General features: G+C 39.5%; 1 protein-coding gene across 1 annotated transcript in view; it reads left to right on the top strand.

Moving 5' to 3' along the window:
* The window catches only part of MCM9 (minichromosome maintenance 9 homologous recombination repair factor), a 150,998-nt gene that overhangs the window by 111,340 nt on the left and 17,661 nt on the right, over positions 1-21,997 (top strand). The window contains 5 exon segments of the mRNA XM_043962330.1: positions 14,948-14,981; positions 14,983-15,057; positions 15,059-15,097; positions 15,099-15,153; positions 17,105-17,308. Coding sequence (XP_043818265.1) covers positions 14,948-14,981; positions 14,983-15,057; positions 15,059-15,097; positions 15,099-15,153; positions 17,105-17,308 — 407 coding nt within the window.

The raw sequence follows: 21,997 nt of genomic DNA, 5'->3' as shown, positions 1-21,997 counted from the left end.
TCAGTTTTCATTCTTTTTGACCTTATAGACACATCTGACACTTTATCACCTTCTTCTCCTGTATATTCTTTACTCTTAAGTTTTTGTGACACCGCTCTTTCCTGGCTTTCATTCTATTTGTCTGACTCTTCTTCCTTAGGCCCCTTTGCTAAATATTTATCCTGGGCCTGTCTCCTAACCATGGGTCCTCCATGTCCTCCATGACTTTGTACTTCTCCCTCTATACTATCTCATTTATTGATGTCATCAGTCTCCATAGGTTCAATTATCATCTCTACAAAGATGATTCTCATATCTATATATCTAACCCTAACCTTTCTCCTGAGCTCTTTTCTCATACCACCAACTCTTAGACATCTTGAACTGGATGTCTTGTAGCATCTCAAACTCAATGTGTCTAAAACTGAACTCATCATCTTCTCCCCCAAAACTTCCCAATTTCCCTGTTATTATTGAGGGTACCATTATCCTCCAGTCACCCAGAATCACTACCTCAGTGTCATCCTTGACACCTCTCTTACACTCACTCCACTGTCCAATTTGTTTCCAAGCCTTCAAAACATCTCTCACTACCCTAGTACAGACACTTATCACCTTACATCTGGAATATTGCAACAGTATTCTGTTTGGTCATCCAGGGTCAAAGCTCTCCCTGCTCCTTATCCATTCTCAACTCACCTGCCAAAGTGATTTTCCTAAAACAAAGTTCTGACCATGTCAACCACCCCCCCATCCCCCACCCATCAGTAAACTTTAATTGCTCTGTTACCAACAAGTTTAAATATTCTGTTGATCACATAAATTCCTTTACAATTTGACCCTTTCCTACCTTTCTAATTTTCTAATACTTTACTTTCCTCTATGTACTTTACAATCCAGTAACACCTGCCTTATTCTTGTCCCTTGCATATAAGTCTCCATCTCCCAAAACTGTGCCAACCTAAGGATTGTCCCCCTTACTTGGAATGTTCTCCCTCTTCAACTATGCGTACTGACTTCCCTAGTTCCCTTCAAGACTAAGGTCAAATCCCAACTTTGCAGGAGGCCTTTCCTGGTGCCTTCCCCTCATTCCCATGCCTACCACTGCTAGTATCTTTCCTCTGAGATTAGCTCCCATCTCCATTTATTTTTTCATTTCTATCTATCATTGTTTTCATATTGTCTTCCCCCCAGTAGAATGTGAGATCCTTAAGAGCAAGAAGCATGTTTTTGCCTTTTTTTGTATCCTAGTGCTTAGCACAGTGCCTCATGCATAATAGTATGCTTGTTACTGACTCGGTATCTCTGCTAGTTCAGGGCTTCAGTACCTCTCAGTTGGATTGTTGTGAAATAATTAGCCTCCTAATTGGTCTCCCTTCTTTCAGTCTCTCCCTTCTCCAATCTATCTTCCACATAGTATCTAAATGATATTCCTAAAGCAAAGATCTGACCAGATGACTGTCCTACTTTTCAATGGCTCCCTATTGCCTTTAGAATAAAACACATAATTCTCATTTTAAAGCCTTCTATAATCAGTCCCCCACCTACTTTTCTCGGATTACTTCCTATTTCTCTCCCTTGTACAATCTCTGTTCCAGTCATATTTCTTTGCTAGCTGTTCCTCTTATATGCCTTTTATCAGGTGGTACCCCATGTCTCTAATTCATTCTCTCCTTATCTCAGTCTCAAAATTCCCTCCTTTCAGGACACACCTTAAGCATTGCCTTCTACATGAAACTCTTCATGTCTTGACTAGTTATTAATGCTCCCTCCCTTTCGAACTTAATTTGCATAACTTGGTATCATCTTTGTATTTCGTTATTTTATACAAGGTTGTATCCTTACTCCCTCCAGTAGAATTGAAGTTTCTTGAGGTTAGAAACTATTTTGTTTTTGTATAAATAGATATAAAAATACAGTAATTTTTTATCTCCAGTGCCTAGCATAGTACCTTGTACATAATAGACATTTAATAAATGTTTAGTGAATTGAATTTTCCTGCTAAATTACCCTCCCCAGATTTTATTAGTTATAATTTGTCTTATATTCCTATTTAACTTTTTCCTAGATTTATATTCTGAGAATAGACTGTTAACAGATCTATTATCGGTTTTTAACCTCTTCTTTTAAGCCCTGGGAACTTTACCTTTATAAATTTTACTGTGGAATTATTTGCATATCAGTTAGTTAATAAGCAACATTTATCAAGTACCTACTATGTGCCAGGCACTGTGCTGTGTTGGATATTCAAAGAGAGGCAAAAGACATGTCGTTCCTGCTCTCAAGGAGCTTTCAATGTAATGGAAGAGACAATGTGCAAACAGATATATACAAAGGGAGCTATATATAGAATAAATTGTTGTTGTTGTTATTTGTCCTTCATTACTTTTTTTTTTTTTTTGCAAGGCAATGAAAGTTAAGTGACTTGCCCAGGGTCACACAGCTAGTAAGTGTCAAGTGTCTGAGGATGGATTTGAACTCAGGTACTCCTGAATCCAGGGCCAGTGCTTTATCCACTGCCCACCTAGCTGCCTCCTGTCCTTCAATCTTTTTTCTAAAGTTTTTTTTTGTCTGTTATGTTTTGCATGACTGCACATACATAACTCATATTGAATTGCTTGAATTCTTTTCCTTTTCTTTTTTTTTTTTTGGTGAGGCAATTGGGGTTAAGTGACTTGCCCAGGGTCACACAGCTAGTAAGTGTTAAGTGTCTGAGGCCGGATTTGAACTCAGGTCCTTCTGAATCTAGGGCCGGCGCTCTATCCACTGTGCCACCTAGCTGCCCCTGTCCATTCTTGAAGAGGACTGTGACATCAGGGTGATGTCATGACTTGCAGTGAATTGGATTTAAGTGAGGCAGGGCTGTGCAAGGTCACCAACCTCATTCTCCTCCAGAGCTATCTGGGTCCAGATATATATCAGGATGACCGGGGTGGAAGGCAGCTAGGTGGCACAGTGGATAAAGCACTAGCCCTGGATTCAGGAGGACCTGAGTTCAAATTTGGCCTCAGACACTTGACACTTACTAGCTGTATGACCCTGGGCAAGTCACTTAACCCTCATTGCTCTGCCCCCCCCCCCCCTCCAAAAACTGTTTATACGTATCAGGATGACTGGATGTTTGAGTGAGTTTCCCAGTATCACACAGCTAGTAAGTGTCTGAAGTGATATTTGAACTCAGGTCTTCCCAACTTCAGGGCCAGTGCTCTATCTACTGCAACACCTAGGTACCCCATAGGATAAATAGGAAATAATTAAAAGAGGGAAGACATGGAATTAAAAGGTGTTAGGGGAGGCTTCCTGTAGAAGGTGGGATTGTAGCTGAGATTTAAAGGAAGTCATAGAGATCAGTAGTCAGAGTTGAGAAAAGGGGGAATTCTAGGCATGAGGGACACACACACACACACACACACACACACACCTCCAAGCTAATTGGCTGGTAGCTTTGATTGACATGACTATAGGCAGTTCTATAGACTTACCTTCCAGGTGCCAAGTCACATGCTTTCTCCTCAGGGCGGAGCTGCCCTGGTTCTCACAATGTCTTTCTCAGCAGTGGGGTGGCACCCTGATTCTCACATAGTTAATATTGTCATATTTATTAAGCACTTGTCATTCAGTCAGTTTGACATTACTTCTCCCTTGCTTTTTTTTTTATAAGTGAGGCAATTGGGGTTAAGCAACTTGCCCAGGGTCATACAGCTAGTAAGTATTAAGTGTCTGAGGCTGGATTTGAACTCAGGTACTCCTGACTCCAGGGCCAGTGCTCCATCTAGCTGCCCCTTCTCCCTTGCTTTTTGAGTTTTTTCGGTCATGGATTTTTGCTGGTACATTCTTCCAGATCTTGTTTGTCTTTGAAGTAAATTCTTTGGTCTACAAACAATATGGCTATGTTTGTGGGATATGTGATTTGGGGTTCCAGTTCTAATTTTAAATACTTTTGCTGGGTTTTTTTGTTTGTTTGTTTGTTTGCTTTTTTGGTGTAGCCTTGCTGGCTTTCCTGTGTTGTGGTTGAAAAGCCTGATGTAATTCTAATTAATGCTTTTTGTAATGTATTTGTTTTTCATTTCTAGATAATCAGGGAATTTTTCTTTGTCTCTGAAATTCTATAATTTAGCTATTCTATGACTGTTTATTGTCATTAGAATTTTTCCATACTCGGAGATCTTATATGTTCTCTCTACTTAAACAATATGTTGCTTGATCTTGACCACTCTGGAATGTTTTTTCTAATTATGTCAAGCAAATTTTTCCCTTTTGGTGTCTTTTGGGATCCTCATTAAACTATTTATAATTCCTGCTTTGCCTTCACTGTAACTTTGTCCTGATTATCCACTAGTGGAATTTTTACTTCTTTAAACATCCTGGGCTTGGTTTTAATTTTTGTTGTCTATTGAATTCTCTAATTGTTCTTTTAACTCTTAACTATTTGGCTTTTCTACTACTATTTTTTATAAAATGATTATTCACTTTATCAAAAGATAATACAATTTGTACTCTTCTGGGGCAGCTAGGTGGTGCAGTGGATAAGACGCTAGCCCTGGATTCAGAAGGACCTGAGTTCAAATCCAGCCTGACACTTGACACTTACTAGCTGTGTGACCCTGGGCAAGTCACTTAACCCTCATTGCCTCACCCCCCCAAAAAAAATACAATTTGTACTCTTCTAATCAAAATTTGACTTGATCACTTAAAACAAAATTCTTTCCTTATACTGTTAATTATTTAGAGTTCCTTAAATCTTGTTGCTGTATAGTTGTTTCAGTCATGTCCGACTCTATATAAACCCCATTTGGGGGGTTTTCTTGGCAAAGATACTGGAGTGTTTAGCTGTTCTCTAGCTCATTTTACAGATGAGGAAACTGAGACAAATAGAGTTAAGGGACTTGCCCTTTGAACTCAGAAAGATGAGTCTTCTTGACTCTAGGCCTGGTATGCTATCCACTGCACTATCTAGCTCCCTTTATACCTAGACTTCCAAGTTAACAACAATAGAACTTTGATTTAGGATTACCTTTGATCCTTCCCCTTTTCTATTCTATTTTTTTTTTAAGTGAGGCAATTGGGGTTAAGTGACTTGCCCAGGGTCACACAGCTAGTAAGTGTTAAGTGTCTGAGGCCAGATTTGAACTTAGGTACTCCTTGACTTCAGGGCTGGTGCTCTATCCACTGTGCCACCTAGCTGCCCCACTATTTTTTTTTAAAACAATCTTTTGCAAAATTTCATTGTTTAGCCAATAAACTATTCTGAAGATTCTCATTTTTAATTAGCAACTGGTTTATCTTTGTTTGAAATTGTTTTAAGTATTTTTGTGGTTTTGCCTGAAAGCTTAGTTGTATTTTTTTTAGTTGTATTTTTTAAATAACTCATTTAAGATGCATGTATCTCACACCACTTTTTACCCTAGCAAAGCACAAGAAACAAAAGTAGATGTCCATCAAATGGGAAATGGGTAAACAAATTGTGGCATTTAAATGTAATGGGTTACTACTGTCACCAAGGAAGCCTTTGCCATCTTCACTAGAAGTCACTCATTTTCCTGTTTCTTTTGATAACCATTTTTTGGTGCCAGTTTCCATGCAAAAGAACCTCTCTTTTATTTACTTTAGCCCATTCTGCCTGCCAGTCTCTAATTTTCAGAATCTAAATGTGCTCTTCTTACATTTTAACCTCACTGCTCTCATTGCCTCATGTAATATAGAGTTCACATTGCTGAATACTGAGCTGCAAAGTTCAGGTCCCTACAGGTGCAAGGCTTATCAGGACAGGATGTTAATTAGCAGTAGGTCTGAAAGGATAAGTGCGAAGAGGAAGAGATCAATGTTCATCTTAAGCTCTACAAAAGAAAAATTTTCTGAACCTTACCCACTCCTGTTACAACATTTGATAAAAACCTAATCTTCCCTTAGATCTCATTAAAAATAAAGCAGGCTTTTACTTTGTTGGGGGTAGGAAATACAAAAGATTCCACAATGTGAAGCAGGATTCTTTTCCTGAACCACCATTATCTTGTCATTCTGAATTCTTTATTCATTTCTCTAACTACATTTCTATTTTGTCTTTTTCTAATTTTATTCCTTGAATCATCTTTTTCAGGAACTCTTTGAATTCTGCTTTTTCATTTTACTGTCTCATAGAGATACATTTGGAGGGTAGGACAGCTGGGTGGCAGAGTAGATATAGTGTTGGGCCTGAAGTCAGGAAGACTCATATTCCTGAGTTTCAGTCTGGCCTCAGGCAGTTGTGTGACTCTGGACAAGTCACTTCTCCCTGTTTGCCTCAGTTTTCTAGTATGTAAAATGAGCTGGAGAATGAAATGGTAAATCACTCCAGTATCTTTATCACAGAAACCCCCCAAATGGGGTCACAAAGAGTTGTACAAAGAACTAAAACTGAACTGAAAGAACTAAACAACGACAGGGATATATTTTAATTGTTCTGTGGCAACTTTTTTTTTTTTTGGTGAGGCAATTGGGGATTTGCCCAGGGTCACACAGCTAGTAAGTGTCAAGTGTCTGGGGTCACATTTGAACTCAAGTCCTCCTGACTCCAGGGCCAGTACTGGCTTGGGGGCAGCTAGGTGGCACAGTGGATAAAGCACTGGCCCTGGATTCAGGAGGACCTGAGTTCAAATCCAGCCTGAAACACTTGACACTTACTAGCTGTGTGACCCTGGGCAAGTCACTTAACCCTCATTGCTCCAAAAAAAAAAAAAAGTAATATGGTTGCAGTTTTCTGATGTAAATCAACAGGGAAGCAGCCTGATACAGTCAGAAAAAGTGGTTCTGAAAAAAGAGGACCTGATTTCAAATTTCTCCTATGACACTTACTATTTTGTGACCTTGGGTAAATTACTTAACTTCCTTAGGTCTAAATGTAAAAAGTCCTCATAAAAGGACAAGATGACCTCCCAGGACTCTCTGAACTTTGGATCTATGACCTAGATTTCAGACCATGGACTAGAACTGATAAATCCCATAGTTTTATGGGAGCCTACAGAAGAGATTGGAGATTCAACTCCTTCTCACAATTATATGTCATCCACAAACTATTGACAGATGGAAAGAACAAACTAAGATATTCTGCCCTGCCAGTACTATTAGACTGTGCATATGCAGCAGAACAGGAAACTCTTATTTCTTCTTGGCAGTGTTCTTCAAACCCAATGGCGTGCACTGGCCCTTAAACTTTCTGCTCCCAGCTACCTCTGGCTAGCCCCCTTGATTTTGTCTGACTCACCAATTACCTGTTTTGGGTAGCCAGAGGCAGTGCCTGCAAAACAGGAATCAAGCAGAGAGTGGTAACTGAGAAAGATGAAATACCTATGTGACCTTGGGGACGTCATATAACCCATTGGTGTCAAACTCAAATAGAAATACAGTGGTACCTCAGCACTCTTAGACTTCTAAACTCATAGAATTCAGTATTCGACGAATTTCTTGGAGGAAAAAATGCTTCAGTACTTGATAACTTGCTCGGCACCCATTGCACTTGCTAAACCTCTATGATTCACGACAAGGCTCTGAATCCCTTCTCTTTGGTCAAAACACTCACAATATATTAGTCTCACAGTAGCTCACATGCAGTGCAGAACCCCAAATATTTCATGGTGTACTTTCTTGTGCTTTTTTCTTTTCATTTCAAGCTTATTTTTTTGTTGTTCTTACAAGTCATCATGACTATGTAGAGGACTATGTAGAGACTGAGGGTTTTATTCCCCAACAAGTCTTCAATTGTGACAAGACTGGTTTATTTTGGAAGAAAATGCCTAACAGAACCCAAATCACTCAATAGGAGAAGGCATTACCAGAGCACAAGACAATGACGGGCAGGCTAATGGACGGTGGTCCTGCTCACCCTCCAGCTTTGGATTATGACTTGCTGGAGGAGTTTAATTTTATAACTGTGAAGTTATAAAAAACCCTAACACAACCCCTCTGCTCTAGTCGATAGACCACCAGGTCATCTCAAACTATAAAAAACTGTATACCAAGACCCTTTCGATTTCTAAATTGCCAAGTAAAATATGAAAATTCTGGGGTTCAGAAATGGATTATTTCAATTTCCATTACTCCTTTTGGGGAAAATTCATTTGGTACTTGTTTTTGACACTCGTGCCTTTTAGAACCAATTAACAATGAGTATGGAGGTACCACTGTATATCCTTCTGGACCATCAAGTAACATAGAAAACCACAAATTAACATTATCTATGTTGTGTTATGGGCAACTAGGTGGTACAGTAGATAGAGTACCAGGCCTGGAGTCAGGAAGACCTGATATCAAATTCAGTCTTAAACACGTACTAAATGTGTGACCCTGGATAAGTCACTTAACTCTGATTACTTCTTATAATAATAATAATAATAACAATAATAATAATACATCATATGGTCCAATTACAGGTCTTTCCAGGTTATGCATGTTCAATAGTACCCAGGCCTCTAGGGCTTTGAGTGGTTGTTATTTGGGACTGTTAAATTTTTAACACAGAGACTGAACACAGACCCTCATACCTCATGCCCCTATCAGCCCCTATCAGCCTGAATTCTTACAGCAATAAGCAGAATTCATGGGTATCCATCAATGTGAGCAAACAGGAAGAATCCAAAGTCTAAGAGAACTTAGTGATACTAATTCATAAAATGGAATAATAATATAAAGGAATACAGAAGGATTGAACATGGAATAAGTTTCACCCCTTATGTTGGTGAAACACTTCTATCAGAAGTAACCAGATAGAACCTGTCTACCTCACCAAGAAGAGGCTCTAAAGGAGGGAAGCACCCTGTGAGGAGGGATACTGTTAGCAGCAGACAACAAAAACAATTGACCCATTCCAGACAAAGTGCAGCAAGTAATGTGCAATACTATTTACTCTAAGGAACATTACCTGGCAATCCGGAACTCTGGGAATGAAAGGTATTAATTGAGCATGAAGTATCAAAACTAGGGATTATAGCCATTAGAGATTATAAACCCACTGATGTTACCTAACCTAGCCATTATCTTCTGTAGCAGGGTAAGAGAGAGTTGTAAAAGAATGGGTTAGAAGGGGTTTGTGGGATATCTTCCACATAAACTGATGCAGTAATGGTTATCTTGAGGTTTCTAGTTTCTTTTCCTTCCATGTAAGTTCTCTTTGCCTCCTTGGTACATTTATTTTGGCTGGAGAATATGTCCAGGGGGTTAAACTATATGAGTATTTCTTTTGGATGTGGTTGCAAAACCACTGCTTGTCTTGTTTGCAAAGGCTAGCAGCACAGGAATTTGAAGCAAGTAGGCACTAGGGGGAAATCAACCAGTGATGAGATAAATACCTGCAGACTCAGCTCTCTGCTGTTTAAAGCTTCCTACTTAGGTCTCTTCTTTCTCCCTAAGGATATAGCAGTTTTAGACGTTTAGCCTCTGATAGATGTGTCTTTACACATACACACATATACTTGATTTCATTATTTTAAAGTTTTTTCAACCATAGCTAGAACAGCATGTCAAAGGGCAGTTAATAAATGGAGGATATCAATCTTCGAGACTCCTGTATCTTGGTGGTTTATATTTTCTGGGTCTCAATTCCCCACTTAATGTTTAGTATACCAAAGAATATGGTATTCATACATTTCCTCTCTGTGAGGATCTCTGACTAGTGGACTGGAGGGTAGAGTATTAAACTCCTCCTAAAGCTTTCCTTTATTAAGGACACAAATTGACAGAAATCTGAAGCTCTGCCCAATTTCAACTCCACAGAACAAGATGCCTTCATAGGGTACCCCAAAGTGTCTCCCCACAATCCCTTTCCAGCTTCCTTTTTTGTATTGTCTTTCCCCATTAGGTTGTAAACTCCTTTAGGACTGGAATTGTCTTTCTTTTTCTTATTTGTATTCCCAGCTCTTTATACAGTGCCTGGCAGATAGTAAATAAATAAGAAATGTTTATTGAATTGAAATCCACATCTATTTTAATTCTTTTATTTATCCACTCAGCAAATATTTGTTATACATATACTTGTGAGTTGATTGATTCCTATCTTAGAAATGTTTTAAATGGTGACTAGATTGCCAAACTAATGCACAAAAGTTTATTTAGACCATAATATTGCTGAAATACTGAACTTTTGTGATGAAAAATTATAAGCAATACTATTATGATATTGATAACTAAAAATAGTAAAATTGAATAAGAAATTGTTTTAACCTAATCCACATTTGGGTAGTGATTTACAATTTAGAAAGTGCTTTCCCCACAATGGTTCTTTGAGGTAGGTAGAGCAAACATTATTATCTCCATTTTATAGATGAACAAAACTGAGGGCTTTGCCCAAAGTTGGACATGCTAAGCTAGTAAGTGAGAGAGCTGGAAATTCAATCCAAGTCTTCAGACTACAAACCCAGCCCTGGTTCTACCACACCCACACTGTTTTGTTTATCTGAAGCTATTTATGCTTACAAGCAGCAGGTCTAAATCTCTTCTCTAAATGCCTTGCACAGTCAATGCCAAAATCAAGGCTAGAGCCTACCTCTCTTGATCTGCAGTGCAGTGGCTGTTCTACTTTATCATGCTGCCTCCCATAATTACTGGTTTGTTGTTGGTTTTTGTGGGTTTTTTGTTCTCATAGAGGAAATGCAGGAAAAAAAACAACAAAGAGAAGAACACCTGAGGTAGCTAGACAGGAGTTAGAAGAGAAATGGGAAGGGTTAGGGAGAATAAAGAAAGTGTACATATAAAAAAGAAATACCATCTCAGGGCAACTGACTGAGTTATGATTGGTGAAAGATAGGGAAAAGTATTCCCCCCACCCCCCACCCCCCCCCACCCCTCCCACCAGGAAGCATCACAGGATTCATTTATTGGATAAATGGTTCCCTTTCACCTACCACCAGGTGGCACCATTGGTCCAGTACAGTTTAGTTACTCTCCAAAGGTGTGAAGGGACGTGGACTGGGATTAGACAGGCAGAGGAAGGTTATAAAAATAGAGTAGGTGGAATAGCTTCTCTGGTAGTGAGACAGTGTATAGGGATATATTGGAAAATTTGTAAGTAAAGTATTTGTAACTTGTAAAATGTGTGCATTAACATTTCTTTCTCAAGAGTCAGTTTATATGTGGAAAAGGCACAAAATAGTCAGTCAGTTGACAAGCATTTATTAAGTGCTTACTATGTGCCAGACAACTATACTAAGTGCTAGGGATTCAAAGAAAAGCCAAAAAACAGTCCCTGACATCAAAGTGTAAATTATTTTTATTTTTATTTTTTTGGTGGGGCAATGGGGGTTAAGTGACCTGCCAAGGGTCACACAGCTAGTAAGTGTTAAGTGTCTGAGGCCAGATTCGAACTCAGGTCCTCCTGAATCCAGGGCCAGTGCTTTAACCACTGCACCATCTAGCTGCCCCCCTAAAGTATACATTCTAATGGGGAAGATAACCTGTAAATAACTAGGTACATACAAGAAATATACAAGGGCAGCTAGGTGGCGCAGTGGATAGAGCACCGGCCCTGGATTCAGGAGGACCTGAGTTCGAATCCGACCTCAGACACTTAACACTTACTAGCTGTGTGACCCTGGGCAGGTCACTTAACCCCAGTTGCCTCACAAAAACAAAACAAAATAAACAAAGTAATGTTGAAAGTTAGGCTGACTCAGTGATCCATTGTTCCCAGACCTGCTTGTCAGTTGGTGTTAGGGAAAGGTGTCACCCAGTTCCTTGATATTTGTCACAGAATTGAGTCACCCCCTAATCGTTTGTACCTGGAAATTGGCATGTACTCCTACCTTAGGGAGGAACTGAGATACAAAGGTCCAAAGTCTTTTGCTATTGGTTGACTATCAGAATTCTTTATCTCGTCATATAAAAGCTGGGCCCAACTTGATCTCAGTAATAATCCTGTCAATGTGTTGCTACCTTGAAGTATTTATGATAAATTCCTTTTAATTCTCTTTGTCCTGAGTTTTGCCTCCTTAAGCATGGTGAATACCCAAACAAAGAATTTTTCTTTCAACAGTAAATGGAGGGGGCAGCTAGGTGGTGCAGTGGATAAAGCACTAGCCCTGGATTCAGGAGGACCTAAGTTCAAATCTGGTCTCACACTTGACACTTACTAGTTGTGTGACCCTGGGCAAGTCACTTAACCTCATTGCCCCCCGAAAAAAAGAAAAAAAAAACAACAGTAAATGGAAGGTAATCTTTGAAGGGAAGGCACTAGCAACTGGTAGGGAGAAGACAGGAAAGGCCCTCCTGTACAAGGTGGGACTTGAGTTGAGTCTTGGAGGAAGCCAGGGAACTGAAGAGGTGAAGGTGAAAGGACAGAACATACCAGACATGGGGAACAGCCAGTGGAGACTAGAGGAGTGTCATGTTGTCATGTTTGAGGAACTGAAAGTAGGCAAATATGAATAGATAATAGAGTATGGGGAGGAGGAGGGTAGTGTGTAGGAAAACTGGAAAGGTAGAAATATGCCAGGTTGTAAAAAAAATTTTAATGCCATAGAGAGCCTAAAGCTAAGTGAAAGTCACTGGACCTTGCTGAGCAGGAAGTGACATGGTCAGATTTAGAAAAATCATCTTAACAGTTGAGTAAAGGATGGAGTGGAGGAGAGAGAGATTGAGACAAAAAGACCAATTAGAAGATGATTGTAATAGTCTAGGCAAGAAGTGATGAGGGCCTGAGCTTGTGGTGAGTAAAGAGAAGGGAATGTCTATGTGAAATATTGTGAAGTTATAAACAGCATGATTTTGGAACAGATTTGATGTTAGGTGAGTGAGAATGAGGAATTAAGATTGCTGACATGAAGGTTAAGAGAATTTCTTCAAGTTGGAAAGAAAGGAGGTTTTCAGAGAAAATGTAATGAGTTCTATTTTGAACATGTTGCGTTTGAGATGGCTATGGTATATCTCCTTCAAAACATTCAGTAGATATTTGGCAGTGCATGACTGTGGCTCTGGAGAGAAACTTGGGCTGGATATATGGGAATCATCTGTAAAGAAATGACACCAAATCCACTGGAGCTAATGAGAAATTAAGTGATTACAGTTTAGAGTGAAAAGAAAGAAGACTAAGGAGCCCAAAACCTTGTAGGACATTTGATGGAAATCAATAATGTTTTATTTCACACATACACATGATATAGAATGGAAGAGAAATTCATTATTACTGCTCAGTTCTCTTCTTTTATTGTCAAAAAGCATTCCTTTTGGCTTAAAGCTGATGTCTCACCCAAGTTCCACCTCAGCACCAGCAGAGACCCCTGTAATCTCCCCCCTGCCAACCGCTCAGCCCTCTCACAAGACTGTGAGCTTAGTTCCAGATGACATTGGTGAACTGTAGCTGATTCAGAGGCTCCGGGGGTCTCTTTCCCTGGCCCGACCTGCCTGGGACTGGATCTGTGCCAGCGTGACTGTGGGGTTGGGCTCCACTACTGCCCCAGCACAGAAGCCCCCTCCTTCCAACCTTCTAAGCCTTCTTTGACTAGAAAATTATCTCAGCCCATTCTTTTGTGGGTTTTGCTGCTCCAGGAATTGTCCTGTGGCATTATTTGGAGGTTTTTTGGAGCAATCATGTTGTGAGTCCTGAGAGCTTACTGCCTTTCCTCCTCCATCTTGGCTCCACCCCGGAAATCTCTTAAAGTTGATGTCTCTGGCATAGTGGTTGGAAATGGAATGAACCATTACTAAATATTAAAAGCAACATGTTTTAATCCTACCTAATCACATTGAGGAAATTCTAATAGAAATAAATAAGATATTCACTTAGACACAGAACTATAAAAAAGAATATTTACTTCTGCTGATTCTGAACTAGATATGATATATCCTTCCTCTGATTCCCCCATAGATCTTTATTTGTAACTCTCATGTCATGTCTCATGTTTTTGTATTTCATATTTCTTTGCGTTCTCATATTATATCCCCAACTATATCATAAACTCCTTGACAGTTGAATCTGTGCCTCCTTTATCTTCATCATCCCCATGGCACAAAAATTAGAAATGCCACTATTTTTCTTTTAAAATGTCCATTTCATTATGAATTAAATAATTTTTATAGCTAGCCTGGGAATCTTACTACCATATAAAATCTAGTTTGTATGATAAAAATGGGTTCTGAGTTAAAAAAACCATTTCACTACAAATGAGTTTTGGAACAGCCCTTGAAGTTGCTGACTGCCTATACACTATTTTTCACTGTTGCTCGTTTTTAAATGGGGTTGGGTGGTTTGTTCATTGAAAGAGACCTGTTTATCTTTTAGGTGCCAGTCCAATTCAATATGCTTTTATTACATGAAAGGCATTGGTGCTAGGCTTTGGAATTGCAAGACAAACCAAAAAAAGTCCTTACCCTCAAGAAGCCAGGGTTATTTCCTGTGAATTCTGTCACAAGTAAAGATTGTTGGCCTCTAAGGTACAATAAAGCTCAGGACATGAGGTAATTGCTAATCTAGAGCCAACTGGAAATAGATCAGAAATAAAATAAATTTAGAACAAATTTGCTGATGTAATCATTGAAAGTTTCGAGTTATAACTGCTCGTCTGGGAATATTCCATTGCAACTAAAAACAGGCACCAAATTGAGAAAACAAATGGAGACTATACATATTTTAAAGAGGAATTTCACATTATATTTCCTCCCCTCAAAGAATTTTGCAATATTATTTTGAAAAATTAGCCACTATTAAACTTATGAAAGCAAATGCTCTATTTTTTCTGCTTTTCGTGTTTGTCCTAAAGAATAGCAGCTACCTTTGTATCTTGTATATATGTAAAATTTCATGTTTCTATGTCCCTGAATAATTGTGTTTTCTTCTTTCATGTGATATTATATTTTTGGTTATTTACCTCTATATCATCTTGGTATAAGTACATAATAATAATCACTTTTGTCAATAAACTGTCATATTATTTGTGTGTTTTTACAAATGTAAGTCACATGAAAAATGTAGACATCAGAAAATGACCTGTAACATCTCTGTCCTTAGCCTTGTATGCAAACTGAACACAAGAACTACCATCCCTTGCAGCCACGAACCCCAAGGGCCAATATGACCCCTGTGAGTCAGTCTCAGTGAATGTGGCCCTAGGAAAGCCAACTCTTAAGCAGATTCGATTTGATCTTGGTTTTACTTGACCACCAAAAATGAAGACTGGGATCGCATAATTTCTTCTTTTATCTTAGAAAATAAAGGTAAGTAAAGATGAAAGGATTGTGCTAAAATGATCCTACCTAATTGTGGGGATGGGGAGTAAAAATATGTTGATATTATTGTATACTTATGTGTTTTTATGTAATTGTGGTAAAACAAGTAATTTGGGGGAGATTCCATTAGGGATAAGGGGCCCAAGTGTGGCTATAATTTATCATGAGATAGGGAAGTGGTTGGATCCCATGTCTAAGAACAAGGAAAAGTATACAGTCTTCATCTATCTTGGAGGTTTGTCTATAGCCAGAGACTGAGGAGCTACATATATCTCTTTTCCCTCATATCCACTCCATCCCAGGGACATGGACGCAGAGATCCAGTCTAAAGTTGTAGTCTAAGATGTTAAGGGCTAAAATTCTAGCTAGTCTGTCTAAAATATCTAATGAGTGGTCGCCAATAAATTATAAGCTTTAGCAAGAGTTAGACTTTTAAGCATTTATTAAGGAGAATAAGAATTGGTAAAGAGAGAGAGAAAGGCCTAGATTCCTATCTATTAAAGGGAGAGCGCATTTCTAGCTCCCTTCTCCACCAACGTCCTCAGGAAAGAGAGAGAGACAGAGCGCCCGGCTCCCCCTTCCTCCTCCCACCAGCAAAGGTCACTTCCTGACACCAAAGAAAAGACGCATGGTCTTGCCCTCAAAGACCTTCCTTTCACGGCGGAGCTTTTCTACAGTAAGTCTCCAGCAGGTGGCGTCATTCCAATCATTACAAAAATGAAGAATTTTAAGGAATAGCCAGACCAGAGAAGACCATAGGAAATTCATGGTACTTACTTAAGACCTTAGACTCTCAAATTGAGGACTGAAGAAGCAAAATTAAGAGGTCTGGAAGACCAGAGTGTAGCCATTTAGATAACACAGTGAGAGAGTTAGAGATGACCTAATAGCACAGTAAGACCTGGCAGAAGGAAGGAGCTAAGAGAGAGTAAGCCTTTTTCTCTTTTCATAACAAACTAGATACTGTGCTCAAGGAATAAAATAATAATAAGCTTACAAGGTATAAATCTATTCCACCTTTTCATTTGCTATTATATTCTCACCTCCATCAACCCCCTTTATTTGTTTCCTTATATTGTTTTAAAACATCTAAGATGGCAGCTTGTTATTTTCAAGTAGCAGGAAGTGGGGAGAAAGAAACTGTAACCAACTGGGAATAGGGGAATACAAGAAAGGTCGGTGGTAGCTAAATCTAGTAGATGGCACTAGCTAACCATGTCCCAGGATGGTTGGCCAAAACAAAAAGGAACATAAGGAGGCTGCAGCGCCTTCTCCCTCCCTAGGTCCAGATTTCTTAGTACCAAAGGGGCAAAGAAAGATTAGTCATGAACAAATGAGATTCATCTTAGAGAAAAGCCAACTAGCTGATTCATAAACTAGATGTTGATATTTGTTGGAACAAGTACTTGGGTAGAATCCTAGCAAACAAGTGAGTCAGAAAGAGGAAGACCAAATCTTTACATGGCATGAATGTGATTTATAACAAGACAGAGCCATATTGTGTCCCTCTTTTTGAGGAGAGGTCGCCTCAAATGACTTTAGATAGTTTATCCCTTCTATCCAGTGAGAATTGGGTTAAGTTTTAAAGCAAAAAGTTGAAACTACAAAACATCCTAACTAAGATTAATTAGGAACATTCACATTCTAGCCAATATATATTGGTACAGACCAGAATTACCATGAATGGTTTTAGTTTCTGACATTAGAAATAGGAAGCTTAACATTATTATAATTTTAATTCTTTATGTACTTGTTCTGGAAATACTTGGAACTTAGTATCATTTTGATTTTACCAGCCATAAGACATGAAACAAGAAAGGAAAGACCATCTTTTTTTAAAGAAATTGGTTAAAAAAAATGAAGTTACTGTGAAATTTTATGAAAAAAGATTTATGTTTGACCTTAAAAATGAGTGACCCAGTACTGATTTGATCCACAGGTTGTCCAAGCAAATCCAAAAACCTCTGGAGCATGGAAAAAATGAAAACCTACTTCTGCCTCATTAGGAACCTACAACCCAAATTGTCTGATGTAAGCAACCAGGTTCTTCTCCGTTACTATCAAATGCAACGCCAGAGTGACTGTAGAAATGCAGCCCGGACCACTATCCGCTTACTGGAAAGCTTGATCCGTTTAGCAGAAGGTGAGTTTTGCCTTGGACCCTCTTAGTCTGCATAGTCACTTAAAAAAGTCATGTCTTGGGGCAGCTAAGTGGCGCAGTGAATAGAGTACCAGCCCTGGAGTCAGGAGGACCCGAGTTCAAATCCAGCCTCAGACACTTAACACTTACTAGCTGTGTGACCCTGGGCAAGTCACTTAACCCCAATTGCCTCACCAAAAAAAAAAAATAAATAAAAAATAAAAAGTCATGTCTTGTAGCTGTGAAACTTAAACATTGCTTTTAGGCCTCCACTATTCTAAACTTCTTTTCTACTCTCTCCAAGAGTTGTTTTTGAGAAATATATACTTTTATTAAGAAAAAAGGGGTCTTAAGTTGACCATGAAGATGAGATAATTAAGGATACCCATCTCTCTTTGTCTCTGCAGAGATGGGAGACCTTGAGTGTGGCATTGCATAGACTATCATACTCCTTCAATGTGTTGGTTAGTTTTGCTGAGTTTTTTTTCCCCCTCTCCTTTTTTTATTTTCTGCTATAGGGAATGGCTCTCTGGATAGTGGAGGTGGGAAGGATATATTTGGAAATGAAAGTGATATTAAAACAAAAGGTATGGAGAATGAATGAATAAAAAAGATAGAAATAGGAAGAAAGGCAGGAAGGAAAGATGGAAAAGAATAAAGGAAGGTAGTTTGAGGGGAGGGTATAGTATTCACTGAGAAGTGTCCTGGAGGCCTTGTTCTTGGCAAGATAAGACAAAAACTTACCAATCAAAGGTGTGTGTAGGGGTGGGGCAGGAAGAAGAGCCAGCAGGGCTGTCCTAGGTTGTTGGGGGGGGGGGGGTGTGGGGGGGAGGAGAAATGCAGCAAGGATCAGGGTGATAGGCTTATTGTAGGCGGCACAGTTAGGAGATAAAGAAAATAAATATAGATGTGTTTATTAAATATTTACTATGTACTAAGTACTGTGCTAAATTCTAGAGAATATAAATATAAAAACAAAGAAATAATCCCTACCTTTAAGGAACTTGTATATTAATAAGGGAGAAAACACAAATGGGGAGTGGAGGCCTAGGTAGACCACTTTGATCCAGAAAGTTAGGGAGTGGTGGAGATTATGGAATATGTGAAATAGATTGGCTCATCCCATCCAAGAACAATGACAGTTGAATTGGTCTTGATTCGTGATTATGGAATTGGAGAAAAGGGTAAAGAAGGGAGAGGGAAGGAAGGAAAAGTACTCACGCTGTGGCAAGGTGGTGGGAAGGGGAAGAGAGGTCAGGAGAACAAAAAGTGAAGTGAAATGAGTCAGTGTGGCTGGCCCCAGGGCAGAGGGTTAGCCCTAGTAAGGGCTTGAAAAAGGCTGATGACCTCCTGGATAGAAAGAAAAGACTTAACCAGAATGCAACATGGTATGTATAGCTTATCTAGGGATCTTGAAACATTTTACTCCAGCTACCTCTGGACAGTTGTTTGAGCTTCTTGCCAACTACATTAAACCAGGGACTCTAACTTGGAAGGGGTCTCAGAAGTCATTTAGTCCAATCACCTCATTGTAAAGGGAAAGAAACAGAAGCCAGAGAGAAGGGACCTGCTCAAGGTGATATAGAGATAGTGGCAAAACCAGGATTAGAACCCAGGTCCCTTACTCTAAGTCTAGGGCCCTTCCACAATGCTAGGTAGTCTCTTCTATCAGTTCACCTCTCACACTACTGACATGCCATTAAGAAAAATCTCCTAACTATATACGAGCAAACCAAGAAGTGACAGGAAATCAAAGTACTTCTGAGGCCGATCATTGCTGAGAATACTATACTTTACCCTATCATTAAGACACCTAAAGTATTATATTGGTGAGTTTGTTTTATGCACAAGTGTAAAACATGACCCAATTCTTATTGTTCTTTTTGGCTTCACATTTAAAGTCATTTAACCAAAGTTGTATACCATTTGGTCCTTTGGGGGGTGGGGGGAGGTTAAGTGACTTGCCCAGCGTCACACAGCTAGTACAAATCTGAGGCTAGATTTGAATTCAGGTTCTCCTGACTCTAGGGCTGGTGCTCTATTTACTATGCCACCTAGCTGCTTGTGGATATATTTATCATCCCTGATGTATTCAATCCAAAACCTGAGGATGTTTTTAATAGCACAGGGTGTCCCAAAAGTCTTGTTGCAGTTTTAAGCTTTAATAGTTTTAAGGATATGTGGCAATAGACAGAGAGCCATCCTTTAAATCAGAAAGACCTGGGTTCAAATCATGTTTCTGACACAAACTGACTGTGTGGCTCAGGACAAGTCACCTAACTTCTCAGTTCTCTAGAGGACTCTCTAGTCAAGTCAAGAGGTATTTTATCAAGTGCTTATTTCATGCCAAACACTGTTAACACTACCAGTTGCAGAGAAGGTGCCAATAAACATTTGTAGAGGGTTTTTCCTCACCTAGGATTTTGCTATATCAATGAAATCATAGTCCTAGTCCCTTTCCCAAACTATACCCATGCTGCATTCTGACTAACCAAAGGGACCACTACAGTTTCTCCCAACCAGCCCTATCCAAACTAAATATCAAAATGCAATCTACTGAAATGTCCAGAACCAGTTTGTTCATGGAAAATAAGACATGGACAGGAGAATGACTTACATGGGTATCATTGCCCTTCTTTGTCCCTATTTCCCTCCCAGACTTATATTTTGTCATGGTAAATTAAGCCATCTTTAGTCTCATTTTCTGACCTAGCCCTTGGTCATAGAATGGACATCGCCTCAAACAAACACGCCTGGGAAAGACCTGAATTTAAAAAGGACAAGGTCATCCATCCCTGCATCCCAGGCCATTGACAGTGGTCTTGACTTTTGTCTTGACACTGGACTTCAGTGATTGGAGGAGAGAGAGGCTGACCACTTTGTATATCTCTGCCTCACTTAAATCCAATTCATGAGCAAGTCTAGACATCACTTTTGTGATGTCATTGGTCCTCTTTGGGAATGAAAGACAAACAAAAACAGGAAAAAGAAAGGTCTTAGAGGACAGTAACTCAGGAGCCTCTAAAATGGTACATTATTTTTAAAGTCAGAGGTTTCCCATAGAAAACAAGATTACAAACCTTATAACTTATTGATGATTTAGAGAAGAGAAGCTATATCTTAAAGTAACAGTTCTTTGTTAAATCCTTAACTAATTTTATGGTAGTAAAGTCATATACCTCATATATTTATCTCATCCTGGTAGACCCAGTTCTTCAGGGAATCTTGACGTTTTTTCCCAGTCAAAGTAATTGATCGGCTGTCAACTGAGTAGTGTAATGAAAAGAACACCAGAGGGGCAGCTAGGTGGCACAGTGGATAAAGCACCAGCCCTGGATTCAGGAGGACCTGAGTTCAAATCCGGCCTCAGACACTTGACACTTACTAGCTGTGTGACCCTGGGCAAGTCACTTAACCCCAACTGCCTTACAAAAAAAAAAGAATAAAGGACAAACATCTCCTGGATTTTCTATGGAGTGGGATAAAAGTTGTCCTCTACCCATAAACACTCATTACCCTGAGCAACTTATGTGAGCTGGGTACTCTGTCACTCACAGTTGTGAAAACGTAGACATTTGCTATATTTGGAGATTTTCCTGGAATAAGCTTCAGATGAGAGAAATGAATTTTAAAAAATAAAATGGTAATTTTGAATCTGTGTGAGCCAAAGTATTGAGGGGGGAGTGGTTGGTCATAGGTCACATGGTGGCATTATGTATTATTGCTTAAGAAGGAATCTATATGCCTTATCTAGCAGACACGCAAAAGGCAAATTTGATATCCTCTTAGGAAAGGTAGGTGCCTGACTTGAATATTGCCCAGGGTCACACAGCTAGTAAATGTCAAGTGTCCGAGGCCGGATTTGAACTCAGGTACTCCTGACTCCAGGGCCAGTGCTCTATCCACTGCGCCATCTAGCTGCCCCTGTCCTTTATTCTTAAAGAGGACTATGACATGGGGGTGATGTCATGACTTGCACTGAACTGGATTTAAGTGAGGGAGGGCTGTGCAAGGTCACCAACCTCACTCTCTCCTTCAGAGCCTGTGGCAAGATATACATCAGGATGACCGGAGATGGCCCCAAATGTTTAAGGCAGTTGGGGTTAAATAACTTGCCCAGGGTCACACAGCTAGTAAGTATCTGGGGGTGAGATTTGAACTTGGGTCCTCTTGACTCCAGAGCCAATGCTAAAGGATTCAGAGGAGTCCATAAACAAATAAAGAAAAAACACATGTGGCCCTAGAAGGAATCTTAGAAGAGCTTCTTGAAAGGACACTCCCTCCATCTACTGACTACTTCCCTTCTCCATATAAATATGTTTGTGTCTCTCCCGTCCTTAAAAAAACCCTCACTTGATCTTTCCATCCTTGCTGGCCATTGCCCTATATCTCTCCTTCTTGTTGTGGCCAAACTCCTTGAGAAGGCCTACTTCTATAATAGGTATCTCCACTTCCCCTCCCAACACTCTGCAGTCTTGCTTCTGACTCCACCGTTCAACTGAAACTGCTCTCTTCAAAATTACTAATGATTTCTTAATTGTCAAATCTAATGGCCTTTTCTCAGTCCTCACCCTTCTTAACCTTTCTGTACCTTTTAACACTTTCGATCGCTTTCTTCCCCTTGATTCTCTCTTCCCTCTAAGTTTTCATGACACTACTCTTTGGATCTTCATTTAGTTCAGACCTGATAAC

Source organism: Dromiciops gliroides, chromosome 4, assembly GCF_019393635.1.
Source record: "Dromiciops gliroides isolate mDroGli1 chromosome 4, mDroGli1.pri, whole genome shotgun sequence".
Classification (NCBI taxonomy): domain Eukaryota; kingdom Metazoa; phylum Chordata; class Mammalia; order Microbiotheria; family Microbiotheriidae; genus Dromiciops; species Dromiciops gliroides.
Note: the sequence above shows the minus strand (reverse complement) of the source record. Positions and strands in the feature narration are given on the sequence as shown.